This window comes from Triturus cristatus, chromosome 1_2 (genome assembly GCF_964204655.1).
Source record: "Triturus cristatus chromosome 1_2, aTriCri1.1, whole genome shotgun sequence".
NCBI classification, from domain to species: Eukaryota; Metazoa; Chordata; class Amphibia; order Caudata; family Salamandridae; genus Triturus; species Triturus cristatus.
Genome location: NC_140580.1, coordinates 269,930,838 through 269,955,567, shown reverse-complemented (window position 1 = coordinate 269,955,567; position 24,730 = coordinate 269,930,838). Strand labels below are relative to the sequence as shown.

Here is a 24,730-nt window from a genome sequence, read left to right as displayed (position 1 = left end):
CTTAGGACTGGACTGACTTTGTTGAATGTGCAACCAAGGCTCTGGAGGGTTGGCTGGTTGGTAGTAGAGTTACTGATTTTAAGGGATTGTATAATCTTATGATGAGAGAACAGATCCTTAATAATTGCCAAAACCAGTTGTTGCATCAATACTTGGTGGACTCTGTTCTGACCTCTCCCCAAGAATTGGGGAAAGAAGGCAGACAAATGGGTCAGAACCAGGGTGAGGCAGAAAACCCAGACTCCAAGGGGGGTGACACTAAGAAGCAGGATCCTAAAGGCTCTGAGAAAGGAGGGGATAAGTCAAACGACCAGAAGTCTTCACAAGGGCCCAAAAAATCTGCATCTGGTGGGGATTCACAGTCTAACAAAGGGAAAGGCCAAAAGAAGCCCTGGTGCAAATTCTGTAAACAGAAAGGACACTGGACTTCTGACTGTAACAAGTCCAAAGACCAAACGACCACCACTCCTGCCCCTAAGGCAACTGTTCCCCCTAGTACGGCTACAGGTGGAGGCGGAAATCAGAATAAGGGTGCAGTAGGGTTGACCATGGATTCTGAAGTAGACTCTGGCCTAGTCAGAGTACCCACTCAGGCATTGCTGGTTTGTGAGGGAGACATGGATATGTCCTTCCTAGTGAGCCCCAGTAATCTGGGCAAATACAAACAGCAGCCTGTAATAAATGGCAAACAGGCTTTGGCAATCAGAGACACAGGTGCTAGTGTCACCATGGTGGCAGAGGATCTGGTGGACCCTGAGCAGATCATCCTGGGGGAAATGTACCAGGTTACCAATGCAAGCAATGTCAGGACCAACCATAGTCAGGGTTTGTGAATTTCTCCTGGGGAGGGGTAACTGGCCTCAAGAAGGTAGTAGTCAGTGCAGACCTCCCTGTCGAATGTCTATTGGGCAATGATCTAGAGACTTCAGCCTGGTCTGAAGTAGAGTTATGGACTCATGCTAAGATGTTGGGCATACCTGCAGAGGTATTTGATGTGACCCGGTCACAGGCCAAAATGCATAAAGCTGAACCAGCTCTGGATCCTGAAACTATGGACCAGATGCTACCCAAGAGGAGGAGCAGTAGGGTTAAGGCAGTGCCTTCCCCTCTGTCTCAGATCTCAGATTTCCCTCCTGAGGGAGGAGAAGCAAATCCTGAAGAAGGAACTGCCCCAGAGGGACTTGAACCTGATCAAGTTGAGTTCTTGGGGGCAGGTGGACCTTCCAGGGAAGACCTGAGCAAAGAGCAACAGTGCTGCCCCTCTCTTGAACCCCTCAGACAGCAGGCTGCTGCTGGGAGTGCTAGTGGGTCCCATAAAGTTTATTGGGATGAGGGACTCCTATATTCTGAGGCTAGAGATCCTACCCCTGGAGCCACCAGGAGGTTGGTAATACCTCAGAAGTTTAGGGGGTTCATCTTGACCCTAGCACATGACATCCCTTTAGCAGGACACTTGGGCCAAAACAAGACCTGGGACAGGCTTGTTCCACATTTTCATTGGCCACACATGTCAAAGGACACCAAGGAGTTTTGTCGCTCCTGTGTCACTTGCCAAGCCAGTGGCAAGTCAGGTGTCACAACAAAGGCCCCCCTGATACCACTACCTGTGGTGGGGGTACCCTTTGAAAGCGTAGGAATTGACATTGTTGATCCCCTTGACCCTCCAACAGCATCTGGACACAGGTTTATCCTGGTGGTAGTAGATCATGCCACCACGTACCCAGAAGCAATTCCCCTCAGGACCACCACAGCCCCTGTGGTGGCAGGAGCCCTCATTGGAGTTTACTCCAGAGTGGGTATCCCTAAGGAGGTCATCTCTGACAGAGGTACCAACTTCATGACAGGGTATCTAAAAGCAATGTGGAAGGAGTGTGGTGTAAACTAAAAATTCACTACTCCCTATCACCTATCACCCACAATGCAATGGGTTAGTTGAAATGTTCAACAAAACCCTAAAGGGAATGATTGAAGGCCTCCCAGAAAAGCTTAGGTGAAAATGGGACCCTTTACTTCCCTGCCTTCTGTTTGCATACAGGGAGGTCCCACAGAAGGGGGTTGGCTACAGCCCTTTTGAACTTCTGTTTGGGCATCCTGTAAGAGGTCCATTTTGTTTGGTGAAGGAGGGCTGGGAGTTACCTCTCAAACCTTCCAAACAGGATGTGATGGACTATGTACTTGGTCTCCGCTCCAGGATGGCTGAATACATGAAGAAGGCAACTAAAAACCTGGAGGCAAGCCAAGAACTTCAGAAAACTTGGCATGGCCAAAAGGCTGTGCTGACTGTATACCAGCCAGGACAGAAAGTGTGGGTGCTGGAGCCTGTGGCCCCAGCAGCTCTCCAGGACAAGTGGAGTGGCCCCCATACAATTGTTGAGCAAAAGGGAGAAATCACCTACTTGGTGAATATTGGAACTCCCAGGAGCCCCCTTAGGGTGTTCCATGTCAACAGATTGAAACCATATGTTGACAGGGCTGACATGGGCTTGCTCATGGCAACTGATGAGGAACAGGAGGAGGATAGTGACCCCATCCCTGACCTGCTCTCACAGAACCCTGATGATGGGTCAGTAGATGGTGTTGCTTTGGCAAGCAGCCTCACTGATCATCAGCAAACTGAATGCAGACAAGTTCTGCAACAGTTTAGACATAGGTTTAGCCCGACCCCTAGTCAGTCTTCCCGGGGCACCCATGAGGTGGACACTGGAGACTGTCAAGAGAAAAATCTACAGGCAACCTGACCATGTCAGGGACTGTATCAGGACTGAAGTCCGGAAAATGTTGGAACTAGGTGTGATTGAGCCTACAGATAGCCCTTGGGCTAGTCCAGTAGTCCTAGTGCCCAAACCTCATACCCAGGGTGGTAAGAAAGAAATGAGGTTTTGTGTAGACTACAGAGGCCTCAATGCAGTCACCAGGACTGATGCCTATCCAATTCCAAGGGCAGATGAACTGATAGATACTTTGGCCTCAGCCAAGTATCTTAGTACATTTGACCTAACAGCTGGCTACTGGCAAATCAAGTTAGCTGATGATGCCAAGGCCAAAACAGCATTTTCAACCCCTGGTGGGCACTACCACTTTGTGGTGATGCCCTTTGGTTTGAAAAATGCACCTGCCACTTTTCAGAGATTGGTGAACAAAGTTCTGACAGGTATGGAAACTTATTGCTCAGCTTATCTAGCTGAAATTGCTGTCTTTAGTTCCACCTGGCAGGATCACCTGGTCCACCTCAGAAAATGCTTTGGAGGCCCTGCAAAAAGCAGGCCTCACTATCAAGGCCACTAAGTGCCAGATAGGGCAGAGTCAGGTTGTGTACCTGGGCCACCTTGTAGGTGGAGGCCAGGTTCAACCATTGCAGAGCAAAATACAGACCATAATGGAATGGGTAGCTCCAACCACCCAGACACAGGTGAGAGCCTTTTTGGGCCTGACTGGGTACTATAGGAGGCTTGTTAAGGGATATGGATCTATAGTGACCCCCTTAAATGATCTTACCTCAAAGAAAATGCCAAAAAAGGTTCAGTGGACCGCTAGCTGTCAAAAGGCATTTGAAGACCTAAAGCAGGCCATGTGCACTGCCCCCATCTTACAGAGTCCAGACTACACCAAAACGTTCATTGTCCAAACAGATGCTTCAGAGCTGGGTGTGGGAGCTGTACTGTCTCAACTGAACGATGAGGGTCAAGACCAGCCAGTAGCTTTTATAAGCAGAAGGCTGACCCCTAGAGAGAAACGTTGGTCAGCTATAGAGAGGGAGGCCTTTGCTGTGGTGTGGGCCCTGAAGAAGCTGAGAACATACTTGTTTGGCACTCACTTCATAGTTCAGACTGACCACAAGCCCCTCCTATGGCTCAAACAGATGAAAGGTGAAAACCCAAAACTTTTAAGGTGGTCCATTTCCCTACAGGGGATGGACTATACAGCGAAACATAGACCTGGGACCCAACATGCCAATGCAGATGGACTCTCAAGGTATTTCCACTTAGAACACGAAGACTCAACTGGTCATGGTTAGTTTAGTGTACCTGCGTTAGGGGGGGGGGAGGGGGGGTTGTGTAGGAGAGTAGGATCTGCACTTATGTTGCCCCCACTTTTTTTCTGATGTTAACACTGGTTTCTGGCTATAGTCAGCTGGGTCCCTGCTGATCAGGGACCCAGTCTCTCGGTTCTCTCTAAACAACTTGGAGTGCATATTAGATGCACTAGTGATTGGATACTGTGGTACCTTATGAGCCCCTAGTATATGGTACCTTGGGTACCAAGGGCATAGGTACCTCACAGGCCCATCAGGGGCTGAAGCATGTATTATGCCACCCCTGGGAAGCAGACTAAATCTGACACCACAGGCCTGCTACTGCAGCCTGGGTGAGGTGGTGCTAGCACTCCTCACTGAGATATAGGTTCACTATATCTCACCCTGCACACACATATAAACCTATCAGTCATCCCTAAGGCAGGCCCTATCAATCCTGAGGGCAGGGTGCTTGGTTTTCCATGTGAGGGGGTGCCTCTGCCTGAGCAGGGCCCCTCTGCAGCCCTCAGAATCTATTCTCTGTGGGTGTTTGTGGATGCGGTTAAACCATATACTCTTAAGTGCATTATAACCTAGCGGTAAATGCTAACTTTGGGATGGTTGCATCAAAACATGTCGTGTTTGGTGTCAAACGCCTTGGAATCATACCCCCACAGCAGTAACTGGTGTGGGAGTAGGAGTACCATATACTAGGGGCTCATAAGGTAACACAGTATCCAATCCAAGTGGTTTAGAGAGAACAGAGAGGCTGGGGACCTTATTAGCAGGGACCCAACCAGACTATAGCCAGAAACCAGTGTTAACATCAGAAAAAAAGTGGGGGCAACATAAGCGCAGATCCTACTCTCCTACAGTCAGTCAGTCTCAGTCAGTGTCAGTGTGAGTCAGTCAGTGTGAGTCAGTCAGTGTGAGTCAGTCAGTGTGAGTCAGTCAGTGTCAATCAGTGTCAATGTCAGTCAGTGTGAGTCAGTCAGTGTCAATCAGTGTCAATGTCAGTCAGTGTCAATGTCAGTCAGTGTCAATGTCAGTCGGTGTCAATGTCAGTCGGTGTCAATCAGCGTCAATGTCAGTCAGTGTCAATGTCAGTCAGTGTCAATGTCAGTCAGTGTCAATCAGTGTCAGTCAGTGTCAATGTCAGTCAGTGCCAATGTCAGTCAGTGTCAATGTCAGTCAGTGTCAATGTCAGTCAGTGTCAATGTCAGTCAACGTCAATGTCAGTCAACGTCAGTCAGTGTCAATGAGTGTCAGTGTCAGTGTCAATCAGTGTCAGTGTCAATCAGTGTCAGTGTCAATCAGTGGCAGTGTCAGTCAGTGTCAGTGTCTCAGTCAGTCAGTCAGTCAGTCAGTCAGTCAGTCAGTGTCAGCTAGAGCAGCTCTGCAGACCTGGTTCTCTGGCTCTACAACAGCTCCGATGACCTGGTTCTCTGGCTCTATAACAGCTCCGCTGACCTGGTTCTCTGGCTCTACAACAGCTCCGCTGACCTGGTTTCTCTCCCTCTAAAGCAGCTCTGCTGACCTGGTTCTCTGGCTCTACAACAGCTCCGCTGACCTGGTTCTCTGGCTCTACAACAGCTCCGCTGACCTGGTTCTCTGGCTCTACAACAGCTCCGCTGACCAGGTTCTCTGGCTCTACAACAGCTCCGCTGACCCGGTTCTATGGCTCTAAAGCAGTTCTGCTGACCCGGTTCTATGGCTCTAAAGCAGTTCCGCTGACCTGGTTCTCTGTCTCTAGAGCAGCTCCGCTGACCTGGTTCTCTGGCTCTACAACAGCTCAGCTGACCTGGTTCTCTGGCTCTACAACAGCTCTGCTGACCTGGTTCTAAGGCTCTAAAGCAGGAGCTCTGCTGACCTGGTTCTCTCCCTGTAAAGCAGCTCTGCTGACCTGGTTGCTCTGGCTAGACAGCAGCTCTGCTGACCTGGTTCTCTGCCTCTTGATGCACAGCGAGTGTGTGTACAACAGGGGGTCTCATCTGCTCCAATCGTTAAATACAGCACTGAGCTGCAGCCCGACAGAGAGTCACAATAATGTACACAACGGCCGAGTACCATTCAGGCGCCTCTATTCCCGCAGCCCTGCTTCCGTGTGCACAGCACCAAGGCACAAGCACGGAGTCACAACAGACGCACATACAGGGTGCACAAAAGGCACTTGTGTTCATTCTGTGGTGTGTCTGCATCACCTCTAAGCGGTGTGTCCCACTGGGGCTCATTGCATTCTTGCCGTGCAAGATCTAAGATGACGCTGCACTCCCTGTGTGACGAGAGCCCACGTTTCTTCCAAGGCCTGGCTAACTACCCCGAAAACCACTAGGATTATGTCCGCAAACCAGAACATGTATTACAAATATACATTGTATCCTTAACTAGAACCATTCAAACATACCTCTGTAGTCCAACCCCGCCTCACACAAAATATACTCGTCAGCTCATCATAATGCGCAAATGAATGCATGAATAGATTGCTTTAAAAAGCTGTACACCAGAGAGATAAGGTGCGTTGATGCAGCGGAACTCCATATTTTGCGAGGGTGGGGGGCTGAAGCAGGAGAGGCGGTCAGCGGCCATTACAAGCATGTGGACGGCACTGCAAATGAGAAAAAAAATAGTGCTTCAAGTCCTCAAGGAAAGAGTTTAAATCCGCCCGTAAATGATCCAATCCCGGTGGGCGTGCCTAAAAGGAGACAGGGTGGCAACAAGGAATGACTGGCATGCCTTCAGTGCAATCATTGCACTGCCTTTGGCAGAATTGGTGATGCCAAAGGATGCGCACGAATGAAAGCTGAAGGAAGAGCTGGGACGTGGCTTCTGGAATCGTATCGCTTCCAGGAAGTCTCGTATGATGAGAGCAGCGCATGCGCTGCTGACGTCAGGCCGAGACCTAAAAATTGACAATTGACAAATAAGTATCTTTGGGCAACATTCATATTAGCCTGATGCCATTATTTGCTAAAAATATCCTGTATATAAAACTAGATATCAGACTAGAACAAGCCATATTATAAGCTGAGTTGATGTACAATGGAGGTTTAAAATATACATCTATACATTTGTGTTTCAACTGTCCTCATTTCACACAACTAGGCAACCTACACACCTGGGGCCGGCCCACCGCCTCCATAGCTCTGCACCTGAGGTTGAGGGTAGCCTTGTCCACCAGCTGGCGCTCCGTAACCAGGTCCCGCAGCAGGTGCTCCATAACCAGCTCCACCACTAGGAGCTCCATAGCCAGCAGGTACTCCAAATCCAGCTCCACCAACAGGTGCTCCAAAGCCTGCCCCACCCGGAGGCGCTCCATAGCCAGCGCCAGCACTAGGCATGCCAAAGCCTTGACCTGAAGGGGAAAGAATTTAAAAAAGAAATGAACTACTTGTTTTTACAGTATTTATTTAAATAGGTTTTAGAATTTTAAAATTCACTTTTACAAATCACGTTATTTATCAGCCTTGAAATCAGACACTGCATTACCTTACAGTTGTGCGCACTTTTCACCCTTCTTAAACCGTTTTTTATATGTAGTGACCAAAAATTATATTGTCACATTTGCAAGAAAACCTATTCATGCATAACAAGCATTTTGTTTTACAACTAAATATCAGCTTTGTGTAAAAATAAATTACATGCCGATACAATTTATTACATTTTTAACGGAAAGGACACTGAAACCAAAAAAAACACAATGATCTTTCTGAATATTGTATTGTAATTGCATTTATATAGCGCTTAATACCCCAGACACGGTGTCAAAGCGCTTTTTGGCAAGTAGCACGCTACTCCGGAACCCAAAAGGATTAGCGGTGGAATAGTATAGTGAAATTTGAGTGGTGGACATGTGAGTTTGTTAGTTGGATTAAAAAGGATAATGGGGAATAGAAGAGGGAAGAGTCTAGAAAGTATTTATTGGGAGCTCATAATAGCAAGATGAGGGTTGGGATGAGTATAAGGAGAGGCGGAGGAGGGAACACTCTCTAGAAATGTATTAGGGAGGTCTTATTAGTAAAATGAGTGCTAGGATGAGTCAAAGGAGGGATAGATGAGGGAAGAATTTAGAAGGGTTGTTTGAATAACCATAGAATTAAAATAAGGTTTGGGCGATCCAAAGAGGGATAGAGGAGGAAAGAGTTTAGAAAGGGTTATTTTGGAGATCATAGTAGTAGAATGAGGTTTGTGATGAGTCGGAGAGAGAGGAGGTAGAGGATACATTGAGAGAGGTATAGAGTAGTGCATTAGAGAGTAAAGTTATTTTTTTTTTAACAGTAGGAGTTAAGCAATAAATATATAGATACACAAGTACATATTATACATATTTATTTAGATCAAGAAATACACATACCTAACACGCCTGGGGGGGAGAGAAGTGTGGGGGTTGTGGGACGGGAGTTTACCGTCGGGACTGAATGCAAGTATATGTACAGAACTGCACGGAAATGCAAAGATAATCGCGCATACTGATCTGATCAATAACCTGTATGTTACTTGTTGCCATACCTATGTCCCAAGATGGCGGATTGTACGCTTGTTGAATGACAGGGTTGTGGCATAACAACCCCATGTACCTTTTGTCAAATTTAATAAAATCTGTATATTAAATAAAAATAATAAAAAAAAAAGAAATGCACATACCTAGATATATACATATAATCAAATTAAATATTTATATACACAGGCATATGCTGTATATTTGTGTTGGAGTATGGTGGTTATGTACAAAAGAGTCAATTCTTGAGTAGCCTTCTGAAGATAAGATAGCTATCTGTGGCTCTTATGTCGGAGGGGGGGGGGGGGGGGGGGGTTGTAATGAATTCCAAAGTGTGCTGCATGAACAGAGAAAGATGTGCCACCCATGTTTTTTCTTGTATGGTGGGATTTTGAGGCGAGGTGCCAATCCGGAGCAGAGGTTCCTTTATTGAATGTATTTTATGATTTTACTCCGGATGAAAAGCGGTCCTGTTCCATGTATTACTTTGTGGGCGATACAAAGCAGCTTGAATGTGGATCTTCTAGCAACCGGTAGCCAATGTAGGGCCCTCAAAGAAGGGGAGATGTGGGCTTGTGGCTTTACACATAGAAGTAGTCTGGCAGCAGAGTTCTAAATCTGTTGTAGTCTTTTCATAGTTGATCAAGATGATCCGTGGTAGAGGCCATTGATGTAATCAAGTTTACACAGCAGACGAAAGATAGTGCTTGGACCTTGAGTGGAACTCTCAGGTGCGGGAAGATGCGTTACAGAGTTTTCACAGTAATTAAGCTTGTTCTTTCCAATTTGTCCATTTGCAAAAAGGACAATTGATTGACAGAATGCAGAACAAGGTCTTACATTCACCCCAGTACTGAGATCTGGGCTAAATCCTTCGTTTTTTTGCTCCCCATGCCATTCCAGTTTGAACCCAGCCATATGCAAATCAGTCTTGACCCTGAGCCCAATGGGAAAAGTCCAGCCCTGACTGCCAGGCCAGGTCCTCCCTGGACTGGAAACAAGCATCCTAGGACCGGTTTCGGGGTCTCTCCCCTCATCAGCCAGGATTGCTTGACTCCAGTGGCATGGAGAGCACGGGACCCACGTCTGGGCATACCCGTCCCACTCGGGGTTACAAATGCAAAAAGAACAATTGATGGACAGATGCAGAACACTGTCATACATTCACCCCAGTACAGAGACCTGGGCCTAAATCCATCATTTTGAGAGGACCTAGCTTGGCAGTTCAGGCTTGACTGTTCCCACGAGGCACAGGGTCAAGATTTGAATATGGCTAGGACTAAACTGGGGTGGTCTGGTGAGCAAACTAATGATGGATTTAACTTAAATCTCTTGACTGGTGGTGAATGTTATTTTTTTTTTTTAACAACAAATTTTTTGATTTTCAAGGTACCAAACGGGCAAAGCCCGGAGAGCATCGAACCATGTATAGATACAGTAAACAATTGAAAGGCACCTAATAACATCCCCAATGAGGTCTGCAGAACATCAGACCCAAACCTACGCACCATACATCATTTATAGAACATTATACAAACTTAGTGCAATCTTGCTCTTTTACCCCTGCACCACACCATTACCCTATATCGGTGAATTACTCACTACCAGCCTATCTATGGGGGTCTCGAGAAACCGCCGGCCCCAGGAGAGACAGGTCAATGCCACGGTACGTGGCCCAGATCTTCTTGTGTTTTTGCAGACATCCCGACACTGAAACACTGCGACTTCAGCAGACAGGCACCTATCCATTGTTTTCTTTCAGGTACCTTATACTGGGTGGGGATGTTGCCTTCCAGTGTTGTGCTAGGTCACGTTTAGCTAGTGAAAGCCCCCGAAACAATAAGGAATATGCTACTTACTAGTATGCATCTGTTCTTGGCATGTAGAGCTGCAGATCTACACACTATGCATAGATCGCCATCTGGTGTTGGGTCTGGATGTTTGCACTTGTTTTTGTCCTGGAAAGTTTTTGGAAGTCACGAGGTATGTGACTCCTCCTTAGGATGATAGTGCGCATGGGCATCGGCTCCATCCTCAGATTGTTTTTCGCCAGCAGGGAAATGATGGAGCTTTGTAAGAAACAGGAAGATGCCCTTGTATACCGTAACTAAATAAGATAATACTGGAACAGATAAAGGAAGCTGGGGAGGCGGGTGGGCGTGTGTAGATCTGCAGCTCTACATGCCAAGAACAGATGCATACAGGTAAGTAGCATATTCCGTTTGAGGCATATGAGCTGCAGATTACACACTATGCATAGATTGTATAGCAGTCCCACTCCTTAGCGGCGGCCACCAGTATCTGTTGCAGTAGTCTGAAATAGGGTTTTGAGTACAGCTTGGCCCACACTCGCTTGTTGTTTCGATTGCACATCTACACAATAGTGTTTCATGAACGTATGTGGTGTAGACCATGTAGCTGCTTTGCAGATGTCATCTAATGGAATGTTGCCTAAGAATGTCATAGAAGCCCCTATTTTTCTTGCAGAGTGGGCTGTGGGAGGAACAGCTGAAGTGCGTTTTGCTTTGTGGTAGCAAATTTGTATGCATTTAACAATCCATCTGGCTATCCCGGACTTAGATATGGGATTGCCTTTGTGTGGTGGTGAGAAAGAAACGAAAAGTTGTTTGGTTTTTTGAAAAGGTTGTGTTCTTTCAATGTAATAGAGCAATGCTCTTAACATCCAAAGTATGAAGAGTTCTTTCTGCGACTGTGTGTGGTTGCGAGAAGAAAACTGGCAACTCCACAGATTAAGGTGGAAGGGGGAAATGACTTTAGGGAGGAATTTAGAAATAGTGCGGAGAACCACCTTATTGTGATGCATTTGTAAGAATGGTTCCTGAATAGTTAGGGCTTGTAGCTCACTAACTCTTCTTAGAGAAGTTATGGCCACTAGGAAAGCGACCTTCCATGTTAAGAATTGTAGCTCACATTTATGTAGAGGTTCAAAAGGAGGTCCCATTAGTCGTGTGAGCACAATATTTAAATTCCACACAGGTGAGGGTGGAACTCTGGGAGGAATTATCCTTTTGAGTCCTTCCATAAAGGCTTTGAAATAGTGATAAATGTTGTCTATTTTGTAGATATGCTGCTATAGCAGCAAGGTGTAGCCGAATAGAAGTATAGGCTAAGTTGCACCTTTGTGGGTGTAGTAGGTAGGTTATGATGTGTTGGATAGACACATCTAGGGGATGGATGGTATTGTTATGGCAATATATCACAAATCGTTTCCACTTGGCTGCATAGCATGCTCTAGTGGTAGGGCGTCTAGCCTCCTTAATAACATTCATACAGTCAGGAGGAAGGTTAAGGTAACCGAATTCTAAGATTTCAGGAGCCAGATCGCAAGGTTGAGCTGAGCTGGGTCCGGGTGTCTGATCTCTCCACGGTTCTGGGTTAAGAGGCGTGGTGAGAGGTGTAATCTTTGGTGCGGGACTACTGACAGTTCCAGCAATGTGGTTGTAGGAGAGTAGGATCTGCCTCTTTATGTTGCCCCAACTTTTTTTCTGATGTTTACACTGGTTTCTGGCTATAATCTGGCTGGGACCCTGCTGATCAGCGCCCCAGCCTCTCTGTTCTCTCTAAACGACATGGAGTGCATATTAGGTGCACTAGTGATTAGATACTGTGGTGCCTTATGAGTCCCTAGTATATGGTACCTTAGGTACCAAGGGCATAGGTACTTCACAGGCCTACCAGGGGCTGAAGCATGTATTATGCCACCCCTGGGAAGCAGACTAAATCTGACCACAGGCCTGCTACTGCAGCCTGGGTGAGGTGGTGCTAGCACTCCTCACTGAGATATAGGTTCCCTATATCTCTCCTGCACACACATTTAAACCTATCAGTCACCCCTAAGGCAGGCTCTATCAATCCTGTGGGCAGGGTGCTTGGTTTCCATGTGAGGGGGGTGCCTCTGCCTGAGCAGGGCCCCACTGCAGCTCTCAGAGTCTACTCTCTGGGGCTGTTTGTGAATGCGGTCAAACCATATACTCTTAAGTGCATTATAACCTCACGGTAAATGCTAACTTTAGAATGGCTGCATCAAAACATGTCGTGTTTGTTGTGAAACGCTTTGGAATCATACCCCCACACCAGTAACTGGTGTGGGAGTATGATCCCACCCTTCTAGAGGAATAGACAAGTACCTACTGTGGAAACGCGGTAGCATCCTGAAGAGCCCTGGCATCACAATATGGATGCCACCAGTCACAGACACTGGGCTGCCCTCCTGCTGATGACCGAAACTCGCAGTGGAGGAGGCCCAACAATAGGCATCCTGTCACAGGGAGGTGTGACCACCTCCCAGACAGGGTTTAGTATATTGGGGCTGGGTGGGTGCACTCCTAGAGTTCTTTGAAGTCCTGCACTGGGGGAGCAGTAGGCTCCTCCGTGCATACACCAGTTCAAACCGGCTCAGGGGCTACCTGCCCCTGCTGTGGCGCGAAACCGGACAAAGGGAAGTGGGTGTAACCACCCACTCCCCTGACCCTCCCATAGGTGGGGTCATTGAGCTAATCCCTCCCTTCCTTCCAGTATAAGTTAGGGAACCCTTGCCATTGCAAACTAGATACCCCTGGACGACGCTCTGAAGACGAATCCCGGACCTTCGACATTCCACTACCTCTGGAAGACTGAAGAATCTCCCTTGGAGTCAAGGAGTGACTCCCCTGCTTGGCAGGCACCAAAAACTACAAACTACGGTCGCAAACTCCACCGCTCCTAGGCGGAGCCCGAAGTCCCTGCAGCCCAGGAAGAGGATTTCCCGACTTCTCCAAGGCCATCGTGAGCCCCCAGCGAGCCCCCAGCGACGCCGAGGCAAGTGGACCCCACGAGTGACGAGGAACCGCAATCTCTGGGTACCGTGCACTATTTTTGGGTGCAACCCCTTCACAACGTTCTACAAACCTGTGCATTGGGCCACGTGTGGTCCAAGCCTCTAGCAGGGATCCCTCCAGAGATTAGAGGCCTACCCCGTCCCGAGTGACCGTGGGCCCCTGTTGAGTGGATCCTCCTGAGGCGTCTTCGCGATCACTTGCCGGCTGGCTTGTGGGTCCCCTGAAGACTTTTCTACAGCTCCAAAGGGCTCCCCTGGTTGCTCCACGCCTGCCCTGACTTATCCTCGCTGGGTGAGTCCCTCAGACCTTGCTGGTCTGCACCGCTGACTTTTTGTCCTTTCTACGAGACTTGCTGTTACCAAGGCTTGTTGGCTCCAATCTGGTCACCGACACCACAGTAAGCTGCAGACTTCGTGGGACACGCCGAATCCAGCTCCTTGTCGTCGACGCCTCCTGGACCTCGTGGCTGAAGAGTCAAGACACCCGTGAACTACCTGAAAACACCAGACGACTGGGCATCCAGCTTCCTGGCCCCGGGTCACTGGCAAGTGACTTTGAACACTGTCTCCTCTGCTTTCAGGTCTTCCTTCTTCAGAATCCAGCCTTGGATTCCACTGGACACTTCTCCTGTCTTCACAAGCAGCAAGTCTTCATTGGCTCCCACTGAAAAAGACGCCGCGACCCGACACCAAAAGGCACCTATGCACCCGGCTTCCCTGGGTGAGGTAACTACAGCACTACGGTGCTCCTGTGGGTGTTGGCTCTAGAACTACTTACCCTGTAAGTGACTTGCTTGTAGACTCTCCCGAAGTACCCTTAAACTCTTAATTTCCAACCGCGACTTGCACCATTGAAGTCAACGGGGATTCGCGGCTGTGTTAACACACTGCATGCGTCCCCCGTGGGTCCTTTACTTACCTGCCTTGGGTGGTATCGTGAGGCCCCAACGCTTCTGAAGGCCCTAGGCCTTGTCCCTTTTCAAGTTGTTGTTCTTAAGTCTCTTTTTTAGTATATGGTCTGGTACACCCCTAGGGCCCCAGCCATTTTTGTGCTTAATTTATTGTGAAATGTTGATTTGTGCATATGTTCCTGACTTCTAATCTCATAAAGAGATTAGTAGAGAGTGGTTTAGTAATACATTCCTCTAAAGACTTAGCCCGAAGGCTGCTCTCCACAGCTACCACTAGGAGAGCTTTCTTTAAAGGTTGTCTTAAACCTATCTACCATAAGAGTCGAATTGTACTGGTGCAAGGTGTCCACTTTGATTAGTGAACAGCATATACCAGGCCAACTTCTCACAGTGGTGTACCATGGTTGTCTGGCCCAAGTTGGAGCAACTAGAATTAGAGTCAGTGAGTGTTGCCATAGTTTGCGCACCACCAGTGGTACGAGTGGGAGAGGCGGGAAGGCGTACGCAAATATGCCTGACCAGTTCATCCATATCGCATTGCCTTTGGACAATGGGTGTTGGTATCTGGCGGCGAAGCTTGGGCATTTGGCGTTTTCCTGGGTGGCGAAGAGGTCTATCTGTGGTTGCCCCCACATTTTAAAGTATGGTTGAAGAACTTGTGGATGGAGTTCCCACTCGTGGATCTGTTGTGTTTGACGACTTAACAGATCTGCTATGGTGTTTTGGACTCCTGGGACGTGTTGGGCTAGGAGAAATATGTTCTGAAGTATAGCCCACCTCCATATGTTTTGTGCTAGCTTGGAGAGCTGCAGGGAGTGTGTCCCGCCTTGTTTTTGGATGTAGTACATAGCTGTCATGTTGTCCGTGCAGACTAGGACAGCCTTGCCCGATATTTGTTTTTGAAATGCTTTTAAGGCTAGGAATATAGCCAGTAATTCCAGGTAATTGATGTGGAATAACTTTTGTTGAGGTGTCCACCTGCCTTGCATGGTGTGATGTAATAGGTGAGCTCCCCAGCCGGAGACCAATGTGTCCACTGTCATGACAATCTGAGGAACTGGCTCTAGAAACGGTCGCCCTTTGGAAAGGTTTATGGTGTTTCACCACTGCAGAGAGCGATGAGTGCGACCATTTACCAACACCAGATCTGTTAGCTGACCTTGAGCCTGGTTCCATTGGCGTGCTAAGCACTCTTGTATGGGACGCATCTGGAGTCTTGCGTGAGGCACTATGAATATGCAAGAGGCCATCATCCCTATGAGCTGCATGAACACTCGAGCTGGGAGAGAGCGATGCAGCTGAAATTTGGGTAGGAAAGCGAGAATGTTTGCTATCCTTGCTCGACTGGGATAGGCTTGCGCTTTTGAGGCGTTTATTGTGGCGCCGAGGTACTGTTGTGTGTGTGAGGGTTGCAGATGAGACTTGGTGTGGTTTACTGTGAAACCCAGGTCGTGGAGTAATTGGATAGTCGCCTGAGTGTGATAGACACACTGGTTGTACGAGCTGGCTGTTATGAGCCAGTCGTCGAGGTATGGGAAGACGTGAATGTGTTGTCTTCTTAGAAGGGCTGAGACTACTGCTAGGCACTTTGTGAATACCCGTGGTGCTGTTGTGACTCCGAAAGGGAGTACTTTGAATTGATAGTGCTGCCCGTCCACTACAAACCGGAGATATTTTCTGTGAGAAGCGTGTATGGGAATATGGAAATAGGCGTCCTTGAGATCTAAGGTGGCCAGAAGGTCGCCCAGTGAAAGTAGAGGGAGGACTTGCTGAAGTGTGACCATGTGGAAGTGGTCTGATTGTATGTACAGGTTTAGTGGCCTGAGGTCTAGAATAGGTCTCAGAGAGCCATCCTTCTTGGTATTAGAAAATACAGGGAGTAAACTCCCGTGTTTTGTTGGTGCAGGGGAAACTAGTTCTATTGCAGTATTTTGTAGTAATGAAACTACCTCTTGTTTGAGGAGTGATAAATGTTCTGCCGACATTGGATGCTGTTTGGGTGGAATGTTTGGGGGTGTAGAGGTAAGTTCGAGACAGTAACCTGATTGCACTATTTGTCGCACCCACCTGTCTGTGGTGATGTTGGTCCAGACAGGAAGGAACTGCTGTAGTCTTCCCCCGACAGGAGTGGAATGGTCCGGGGGAAGCGGAGGGAAGTCATTGGGCAGGGTTGGAGGCAGAGCGGGTGTTGTAAGTCTTGCCTCTGCCCTTGTTATTGTTGCCTCGATATCCTCCTCTGTGGTAACCTCTGGTGAAGGTGGATTGGGTGGGAGACTTGTAGGAGGTGGATGGGGTATCAGACGAGTATCCCCTGGAGTTGCCCCTGTAGGATGAGCGTCGAAAATAACGTCTGGGAGCTTGCGATCGCAAGGCTCCCATTGATTTGGCCGTTTCGGTGTCCTTTTTCATCTTCTCAAGGGACGCATCAACATTAGGGCCAAAAAGGTGTTGGTCATATGGTTGATTGAGGATAGAGCTTTGCACCTCAGGTTTAAACCAAGAAATGCGTAGCCATGCATGCCTGCGAAGGAGGACGCTGGTGTTCACTGCTCTGGATGCGTTATCTGCTACATCAAGAGCACACCGGATAGAGGTGTTGGTGATAACTTTACCCTCTTGTATTAGGTCGTTGGCCTTATGTTTGTATTTGCCCGGGAGGTGTTGGAGTAGGGACTCCAATTCATCATAGTGAGCCCTATTGTATCTGGCTAACAGGGCTTGAGTCTTTGCGATGCGCCAAATATTAGCTGCCTGGGACGCTGTTCTTTTGCCAGAGGCGTCCAGGAGTTTAGACTCCTTGTCGGGCAGCGCTGCATCACCGGTTGTCTGCGAATTAGCCCTTTTCCTAGCATTTGAGACCTCCATGGAGTCTAATGGAATAGGGCCCTTAATGTAAGCTGGGTCTGTAGGGGCAGCTTTGTATTTTTTCTCAATTCTAGGATTGATGATTTTAGTCCTGACAGGGTCTTTAAATACTTCTGTAGCGTGTTTAATCACCTTTTTGAGCATGGGTAAAGTGGATGTGGACCTTTGGGTGGTGTCGAAAGTGTCCATTACAAAAACGTCTTCGACCGGTTCTGTAAGTAGGTCGACCCCGTGGTACTGGGCAGCCCGGTGTATTAACTGATTAAACTCCATGGTATCTTCTGGTGGGGAGGGCCTACAGGGGTAGATGTCCTCTTGTGGGACATTAGGTGTATTATAGTCATCCCAGGGGTCCGGGGAGCCTGGTGGACTGGGGTGATCTAGTGGCATGTTGTTGTCACCGTCCCCTGTGTCATCATATGTGTCATCATCTACTGGTGTAGGGAATGGTGTAGGAGAACGAGGTTGGGGAGGTGGTGGAGGTGGAGAAGGTATTCTAAGAGGTTATGTAGCTATATCCTTTTTAGGTGGTGGAGCTGGGGCAGGCATGTCCAGTGGTCTTTTTCTGGAACGGAGTGTCAATTGACCCGTTTTAGGGTCTTTAGTTAAAGTTTTTTGTTGAGGGTCTGGTTGAAAAAGCTCTTCTGAAGAAGGTTGGGTGTTTGGTGTCGACAGCGTCGGCATCGAGGGCTTTTTCGGCGCTGGCTGCGGAGCGTATTTGGGCTTCGAGCCATGCGATTTGTCAGTCTCTGTGTGCTTCTTCGGTGTCGATGCTTTTTTCGGCTCCGAATAGTGCGAGTCCGTACTTTTGGGGAGTGGCTTCTTCGTCGGCTCCGAGTGTTTTTTCGGTGCCGGGGAGTCACTGGTTGGAGTCTTCGGTGCCGAGGGCTTCGGGGTGGAAGTAGCGGTCGGCCCGAGGATGGGTGCGGCTTCTTTTTTGGTGCCGATGATTGGGTTTGGGCACCGGTGGCAGGCAGACTCGAGCCCGAGTTGCCGGAAGGCTTGGTAGGCTTCTTTGCCGGGCCCGAGGGCGGGGCATGGGAAACAGTGTGTCGGTGTGCACCTGAGCCCGAGAGTGAAGGTGTGACCGAAGATTTTGTGGTTGTAGGGAGTGGGTCGGGGTCGACGTCTTTACTTGCGACCCGTTGAGCTGGAGTCACTTCTCCGACATCGGAGTCATCGGCTTCGGAGGTGCTGATGAGCTCTTCTTTGACCCGCTCCTCTGGCACATCGACAAACTCCTGGAAGATGCCGGCGATGACCGGAATCGATGACTGTTAGAGATGCACGCCAATTAGGGTTCGCGTTCGAGACAATACCGTCGAAAGGGAGAAGGATTGCGCTGCGAAACAGGTAACAGTTCCGAACTGGAGCGCGAGAAACGCATCCTAACCCAGTGGCGGAAAAAAACAATCTGAGGATGGAGCCAATGCCCATGCGCAGTATCATCCTAAGGAGGAGTCACATACCTCGTGATTTCCAAAGACTTTCCAGGACAAAAACAAGTGCAAACATCCGGACCCAACACCAGATGGCGATCTATGCATAGTGTGTAACCTGCAGCTCGTATGCCTCGAACAATGCCTTTTAGATCTATTCCCTCCAATGTCCTCAGTACTGTGAAGGAGAATCAGTCGAGGGTCTGCAGGAATGTACCATGCCAACACCCGCCCCAAACAGGACCTTACGCCCGACCAGATATGTTGCAGTGCCACACAACTCCACACAGTATGGAGAAACGACCCCTCCTCCGAATCGCAACGGAGGCACGTAGGGGACCGAATAGTCCCCATCTTGTAAAGGCGTAAACATGTAAAGTATATCCTGTGAAGATATTTAAACTGGATCAGTCGATATCGAGTAGAGACCGCAGAGTACCGGGGCTAGCCAGTGCCTCTACCCAGCCATCATCCGTCAATGTGGGCATATCTGCTTCCCACGGCGTCTGAGTCCAGTGTATAGTGGTCGTGGAGTGTGTAGTTAGTGTTTGGTAAATTTGACGGATCTTGTGGGCACCAAGATCCCCCATGAGCAACCGGCCCTCCTCCGGGAGGCTCGTGAGGCCCCTTATTAAAGGGGACACGGCGTGTCTGAGTTGCAGATATCTGTGAAATTGTTTTTTATGGAGGCCAAAATCCTCCTGTAGCTGCTGAAAGGATTTGAGTGTGGACCCCCGCATTATGTCTCCCAACATGGAAATCCCAATAGCGTCCCACCTACGGAAACCCACCAGAGTCGTGACTGGCCGGGGTGTGTGCCTCACCAAAGAGGAGTAGCACCGGTTAGTTTGTCCCACCATCCCATCTGTCAGACTGCTCGCCTCCAGATCTGAATGAAAGTCCTACAAGCCGGGGGAAGTTACAACAGAGATGAGGAGCTATACAAGGAGTGGAGCAGCGGGGTTTCGGCCATGAAGAGTCGTTCCACAGCATAAGCTGGGTCCGACTGTGAGCCATATCACCAGTCGTTTATCACTAGGAGATGCGATGCCCAGTAATATGCCCGAACATCCGCCGCCGCTATCCCACCACAGTATGTAGATTGGATACAGGTTGCGAGCGCCACCCGAACCGCTCCTTCCCCCCAGAGAAACCTATTTAGTAATGCATCGATTTGACAAAACCACGACAGGGGGGATTGGAAAGGGGTAATGTTGCAGCCTATAGAGCGGGCAAGGCAAAGACACCATTTTAAAAATAGCCGATCTACCATATAACGAGAGGGGGAGTTGGGACCACACAGTCGTCGCATCCCGAACTGTGGGCAGCAACGGAGCGATATTTCGTAACCATGCTTCGGTTGGCACGCGTAATAAACACCCCAAGGTACCGGAATCCTGCCTCAGCCACTATTAACTGCGAGGCCCAAGCCTGAGACCACTGATCCCCGCAAATAGGAAACGGAATGGATTTGGACGGGTTATCGTAGAGGCCGGAGGTTTCCCCAAAGACCCGCAGAATCTGCAGCACCCGGGGCCCGGAAACCCATTGATCCGACATAAAAACAGGGTGTCGTCAGCATAACGCACAATCCTATCTGAGCACTCCAGAGACCAGTCCAGACGCCGTAAGCTAGAGTCCAGGTGGACCCATGCAGCCAGGGGCTCAATTGTCAGTGCAAACAGTGGGGAGAGCGGACAACCCTGCCTAGTGCCCCTCCGAATGGGGAAGGGGGCCAAGCAGTGGCCAGCCACCTGGACCGATGCAGTGAGGTCCGTATAAAGCAATTTCACATATGCCCTGAAGTGGGGACCTAGATTAACTGCCTCTAAGAGCTTAAAGAGGTACGTCCAATTTACCAAATCTAACGCCTTGTCGATATCGGCCAGCAGGACTGCTGTAGGACGCCCCAAACTATAAGCTTCCGCCACCGCGTTGTGAGCTCTTCTGATATTATGTTTGGTAGACCACTGGGGCATGAAGCCAGATTGGACTGGGTGCACCAAATCTTGTATACAAGTGCGGAGGCGATCTGCCAGAATCTTCCCTAGCAGTTTGGGCTCGAAATTTAGTAATGAGATAGGGGGATAGGAGCCTGGGTCGTCTGGTGGGCGGCCCGGTTTTTAAAAAAAACTACAACCTCCGCATGTCTCCAGTCCAGAGGGAGAATACGCTTCTCCAAGGCGTCTCATATTACCTTGAACAAATAAGGTCCTAGAGTCTCCAAATGTGGCCGCAGGAAGGCACATGGGAACCCCTTCGGGCCCGGCGTACGACCTGGGTCGATGTTGGATAGTGTCGACCGCAGCTCATCTAAAGGCTCCTCCAGGGCAGCGCGTTGCTCGTCCGAGAGGCGACGGGGAGGGTTATCCACGAAAAAGGCATCTATGAGGGGTTCGGTAATGACCTCCCGTTCTTCGTATAATGCCGCATTGAAATAAGCGAAGGCCTCAACAACCGCCTCAGGGGAGATGCAGGCAACTCCCGCGGGGGACCGCAGAAGGGGTACCTGCGTCGGGGCCACTCTAGCCTGACAGAGCCTATGAAGCATTTGGCTAGACTTATCGCCCCATTGGTAGATCCTATGCTGGGTGGCCAGCCGGGAATCCTTGGGACAGTCAGTATGAGCCTGATGGAGCAACTGTTCCATGTGCAGGAGGTTCCAGCGGGCAGCGGGGTCTGAGCCTCCCACCACAAGGGATTGGAGTTCTTCTTGTCTGTTCTCTAGGTCTGTGCACCTGAGCCAGGCGGCGGCGCTTTTCCCCGGTGCGGTAACCTATATCTGTACCCCAAATTGTGGTCTTAAACGCTTCCCATAAAATAACTGTGGATTGGCATGTGCCGGCATTGTATCTGAAGTACTCCGTGATTGCCTGACTTAGCATCTCCCTGTATGCCTTGTCCCAGAGCAACCAAGGGGACATACGCCACCTATAGGGGGCCCTGCTAGTTAGCAGTCGCAATTTAAGTTGGATCGGCGAGTGGTCCGAGAGGCCACAAGGCATAATGGATGTGTGCCACCCAGTGCACATAGCTATGTGGAAGGAATAAATAATCTAGACGTGAAAGAGTGGGGTGAACTGATGACACGTAAGAGAACGCAGCGTCTGATGGGTGTAAGGCACACCACGTGTCTACCCAGCCCAGTGTATGTGCAAGTACGTTTAGTTTGGATTTGGTTGGGGGTGTATCAGGTTGTCAGACTCGCCACCTATCTAATGGACCCATAATGTCATTCCAATTGCCCCCCAATATCATAAGACCACCCGGGAGATCTCCCCAAAGCTGCGTTATTTTATCTATAAACGCCTGGCCTAACAGTGGAGGGGCGTATATGCTACCAATTGTAATGTGTTCGCCAGCCAAAGTACCTGAGACCACTGTGTAACGACCCCCTGGATCTAGCCAATGTCGTGTGATTTGGAGTGGCACCCTACGGTGAATAGGGAATGGCAGTACCTCATGCCCCGCGTGTAAAGCTGGAGTGATACACTGTGGAGTACCCATAGCAGGCTAGGCACGGGGCCTTCGTGCCCAGGAGGTGTGTTTCCTGGAGCAGTAGGACATCTGCTGCATAGCACTTTGCCTGGTGGAGCACAGCCCCTTGTTTGACTTTAGTAAGCAACCCTCGCACATTCCAGGCGAGAATATTTTGCACCCCCGGAGGTGAATTACCTGTCATGTGGGCCATCCCTGGGTGTTCAGACAGAAAATAACAACCGGTGCGTGCATGGTGGAGCAATGTGGTGTGTGCATGGTGCGAAAACATATAATTTATAAGAAGCCAACCAAGAAACTTTCCACTGTCCACCCGCCACCCCCAACCCCCATACTTCCTGGAACACGGAGTATCTGTCGCGGTGGAATCCCACCCCAGGCCCCCAACTGGATGACGCAAGCGGTTCCTCGAATGGATCCCCCTTACCCAACATTACCCAAAACGTCCAGGGTGAGCCATGTTCAGATCCCTCCAGGGCCAGTAATAAAGACCCCCACCTTTATGGCCAAGTCGAACTAGCGTGTGACCGCTGCCGGTAGTCATGACCCTGTCCGGGAAGTGAACAAGAGGAAAATGAGTCAATGTGCCCCAGTTCAGCTTAGTCTCCGGTGCCCGTCGTCTCTTGGGCACGCCAATTGGAGCGGGATCGATTTTGTCTAGATGTCGCATCTCTGCCCTGTCGGGCACTCCGATGTGAGCCCTGGGAAGAATCGGAGTCCAACGGAGGCGGTGAGTGGGGTTTAAGAATACGTCTCATCAGTCCACACAAAGACTTCTTCCGGAGTATCAAAGAAAAATGTTTTTGCATTGAACATCACCTTCATCCGGGCCGGAAACAACAAGGCGTAGGATAAATTTCGTTTGCGTAGCCTTCTCTTGGCCGCCACAAAAGACTGACGCTGTTGCTGTACCAACTTAGTGTAGTTAGGGAAAACCATGATATGGGGTGTGAGTCGGGAGTATGGCATCCCGATCTGCGTAATTGAAGAGTCGGGCTATCACTGGCCTCGGGCGTTCCCCTGGTGGCGATTTCTTAGCCAGAGCACGATGGGCCCTCTCGACCACGAAGCAGGAGGACATGTCCCCCGTGGGCAGCAGTGCCTTTAGCCAACCTGAGATGAACTTGTCCATGGAACCCCCCCCCCTCGCAGCCCTCCAGGAAGCCCACCAAGCGTAGATTATTGCGGCGGGCACGCCCCTCCGCATCCTTGACCCATGCCGCCATCTCCTGCGAGTGCATGGTCAGTTTGTCCACTTTTTGCTGTAGCACCATGACGGAGTCCTCGACAGTGGAGACCCTGGTCTTGGCCTCCGTGATTGCAGTCAACCGATTTCTGCAGATCTTGGCGAAGGAACGACACCTCGGAGCCCACGGCCCCGATCTGAGCCTCGAGGGCCGTCCGCGATTGATTAAATTGCCTCCAACAACGTCGCCGTACCCGATGACACGCTCTCTGTGGTCTTCCCCCCCCCCCAGGAGTGTTATTAGCAGTGGTGTAGCGGTCTATAGTATGTTGCTTGGGGGCCGCCGCTCCCAGTCTATCCTTGATGACCGAGGACAACCAGCCGGGAGGTCAGGCCGGGCCCCCCTGCGGCCGACAGCAGTGAGAAGCAGCAGCCCCCGGCTAGACTCAAGCACAAGGTGTCTCTGCGGCGCCCACCGTGGCCTAAAGCACGTGTTGCAGGTGATATCTCCGGGGCCCTCTATCAGCGGTACTCCCTATGTCAGGGGCTCATCTCTGGGGCAGTCCAGGCGCCACGGGGCAGTTCCTGGCGAGGAATGTTTGACTCCCCGATAACGCCACTTAGCGTCCCCCCAAACCGCCAGGGATCGGGCAGTCACTTGGACCTGGGCCACTCGGCAGATCTCCGGCCATGAAAATAATGCCAGTCCCCAGGCACCACATCACTTGAGTCAAATGCGCGCCAGGCCCCTCACCAGATCGAAGATGGGTCTTCCGGCGGCCACCGCACCGTCACAGCAGCGCCTCCAGCCAGGACAATCCCAGGCCGCTCTCAGTCGCTCTTCCAGGTAGGCTTGCTCATAGACTCTCCGACGGCTTGACTCACTCGTGCTCCGGTCTGGGGTCGCAAGTTCCAAGCAGGTCCTCGCCAGGACGCGATACATTAAATGGGGAAGGGGCACTCAGCAATGGCGTCGCAGCGGGAGCCCCCGCTCCTCGTCCACCAGCCAGTCGCCATGCGGGACTGCACAGCAGCGGCAACCCCTCTCCACTCCAGGCTCCGGTGACTATCGAAGGGACAGCTGCCCCTCCGCCACAGCTCTTCCGGCTGAGAGGGCCCGCCGCAGCCGTGGACTCAAGTGCTCCACCCTCCGTCCCGGCGGCTGCCGATCGGGAAGCCGCCCACGGCGAATCCGACCCTCCGCCATCATCAGACCTAGTCTGCAGGGTCACGGTGTGCACCGCAGCAAAGGACCCCCTAAAATTCGGCTTGGGTCTAGGATAATGTCGGTTAAGGCCCATTGAGGGAGCGAACAGCTGAGCTCTGCAGAGACGTGTCTGCCATGTTCGGTTCCCAGGCCACGCCCCCGGTGGTGAATGTTTTGATTTGTTCTGCATGCCGTTCAATTGTGTGTCTTTTAATTTGTTCATTTGGCCATTTATTGATAACGTGGAGTCCTCCATAATTCTAAGGTTTCTTACTTCTCT

At 50.1% G+C, this 24,730-nt stretch overlaps 1 protein-coding gene across 3 annotated transcripts in view; it reads right to left on the bottom strand.

Moving 5' to 3' along the window:
* Positions 1-24,730, bottom strand: part of ANXA7 (annexin A7) — a 490,249-nt gene that overhangs the window by 295,353 nt on the left and 170,166 nt on the right. For all 3 annotated transcript variants that reach the window (XM_085603646.1, XM_085603647.1, XM_085603648.1), the window contains one exon: positions 7,128-7,364. In XM_085603646.1, coding sequence (XP_085459772.1) covers positions 7,128-7,364 — 237 coding nt within the window. The remainder of the gene's footprint in view (positions 1-7,127; positions 7,365-24,730) is intronic.